The 2,778-nt window shown below is 31.8% G+C and overlaps 1 protein-coding gene across 1 annotated transcript; it reads right to left on the minus strand.

Moving 5' to 3' along the window:
• Positions 1 to 828: 828 nt before the first annotated feature.
• On the minus strand, positions 829 to 1,044 carry LOTGIDRAFT_105176 (hypothetical protein; the record flags this gene model as incomplete). Its single annotated transcript, XM_009057249.1, has 1 exon — positions 829 to 1,044. A coding segment is annotated over one exon (216 nt), but the record flags the coding sequence as incomplete, so codon positions are not given.
• Positions 1,045 to 2,778: the final 1,734 nt, after the last annotated feature.

Here is a 2,778-nt window from a genome sequence, read left to right on the forward strand (position 1 = left end):
CTTGTGTAAGATTACACTTCTCTTTTCGAGTATTAAGTCTCGTATTCTAAAATCGATTTCTTTTTATTTTGAAACGTAATTCAAGTTCAGTCACTAGAATAGAATTTTGATTAAAATATATGCCAGAGAACGTTACATGACAACCTCGCATAGATACATACAAAATAAACCAAGTAGTAACGATCCAAACCGCAATGCAAAACCCGAGATCCAAAACAAAATATTGGCAAAACATTTCAGAACTTTCACATAAGAAAGTATACCAATCTTAAATGAGTAAGTATTTCTTAATGAAGGTATAACATCTGACTTTTACAGTCAGATCATAGCTGCAACTTGACAATAACATCTCACTTTGACAGCCTTAATCATACACCGACATTTCTCAATATTGACAATTTAGATCATGCAGTAACATACCTCGGTTACTAAACAAAACCTTGACATACTAAGTTATACAGTAACCGAACTCACTTGGTGATCAATATCATAAACCGATATGCCTCAATTGACAAATAAATCATACAGTAACATTCCTCACTTGAACAAAAATAAGTCTGTATATCAAAGATATATTTCACTGAACGATCTGAATATTAAGATAAATCCTTCACACTACAATCTGATTATTAAGTGACATCCAACACTGAACGGTCTGATTATTAAGTGGCATGCAGCATTGAACGGTCTGATTATTAAGTGACATCCAGCACTGAACGGTCTGATTATTAAGTGGTATCCAGCACTGAACGGTCTGGTTATTAAGTGGCATCCGGCACTGAACGATCTGATTATTAAGTGACATCCAGCACTGAACGGTCTGATTATTCAGTGGCATGCAGCACTGAACGATCTGGTTATTAAGTGGCATCCTGCATGGAACGATCTGAATATTAAATGGCATCCAGCACTGAACGATCTGAATATTAAGTGGCATCTAGTACTAAACGATCTGAATATTAAGTGGCATCCAGCACTAAACGATCTGAATATTAAGTGGCATCCAGCACTAAACGATCTGAATATTAAGTGGCATTTAGCACTGGACGATCTAAAAATTAAGATACATCCTTCACTATACAATCCAAGAGACAACCGATATCACTAACTTAACAATCTTGAATGTGATATTCTGCATTTTAAAATCTGAACATCAAGTAGCATTCCTCACTTTAGAATCTGAATATTAAGGGACATCATTTGCTTTACAATCTGGAAAATTACATTCCTCATTTAACAATCTGAATACCATGTGGCATTCCGGGCTTTTGAATTTGAAAACCGAGTGAGATTCCTTTTTTAACAATCTTCATGGTATGTTAGATCTCTTACTTATCAATCTGTATCAATCTGAATATATTAATCAATCATTTGACCCTTAATTTAGTGAGAATTAACCCTCTGAAATTTTCTTAAGTCTGAATCCATTTTGGATCTCGAGCAATATTACAGAATGTTATTCATATTATGCCCATAAACCGGACGTTAACAACAAGACAATGTGAAAAAATTTGAATAATTAATCTAACCTGCTATAATTTCCCTGATAAACACAGTTCAAAAACAATATTAGACAGATATGTAAATTTTTATCACAGATGTTTTTATCCACTAACAATTTAAAATCTTCCTTAAATCATGGATATATTAATATCTATATGATGCAAACAATTGAAAAGTAGGATTTACATTATGAATTTATACAAATCGATATAAAAATAATACTTTATATAGAATAACAATGTTAATGCATTCTGATTATTCGTTTTTTTATTATTATTGTTCTGTAATTTTAAGCTACTCGTGAAAATCCATTACTGAGATAAACACATGGAAGTGTTTTCAACAATAATGTAATTATAAAGAATCAATTGTGTCATTTAGTTATGTCTAGGACTATCATGAATGACATTTTAATCTCAAATGATATCTATATTTAGGTTAAATAAAAAAAAATCGTATATATTTCTTCTCTGTTTATTCTTTCATTGGGGAATTCCATTCTAGAGTAAGGATAGGTCAATTAGAACGATGTGACACATTTTTTCTTGTTAAACGATAGGGATGTCGATAGTGAAATATGTACATCTTTATCTCCTATTTTGCATTTTTATAACCCTTTAAGGGTATGTCTAGGACATGGGCTGGTATATTTAGAGTGCTGTTAATAAAACATGGTATAATTCAAACGTCATTGCTACCTGAAAACCCCGTACAGTGTGTAATGAAGGGGAAGAGGGGGATGGGTGTCAGGACAGGAATTGGCCTTTCTTTTACATTTTTAAACTGACAAGAGATCTTAAATGTACACTGATCCTCGTCCAACATGATCCCAAGGTTAGCTTGTCATCGTCTATCACGCTTTACCACAGTTCATTATCATTTTTATTTTTTGAAGTAATTGATCAACTGATTGTCAATTCTTTATAAAACATTATTAAATATAACACGTATTACTAAATTATTAATAACCTTTTTTTTCTAATTTGCATTAGGTGTACAATTTCACAGCATTCCTCTATATATTTCTACCAATTCAAATAGAAATGTAGCATCCTTTTCCTGAATAATTAAATCATTTATGTGTGTTTACTGAATGGTGACACGGTATACCAGGTTTCAGATTTTATTTTTGAAAAGTGGTACATATAAATGAATACCAATTGGTATAAAAATCTTAAGAACCTATGAAAATATCTTAAATGAACAGATAGCCTCTAGTACTAAGCGTCTTATGAAACGCCTTTTTCTGGGTATTTAAGAAAATTCGTTTAAGAA

Source organism: Lottia gigantea, assembly GCF_000327385.1.
Source record: "Lottia gigantea unplaced genomic scaffold LOTGIsca_3, whole genome shotgun sequence".
Lineage (NCBI taxonomy): Eukaryota > Metazoa > Mollusca > Gastropoda > Lottiidae > Lottia > Lottia gigantea.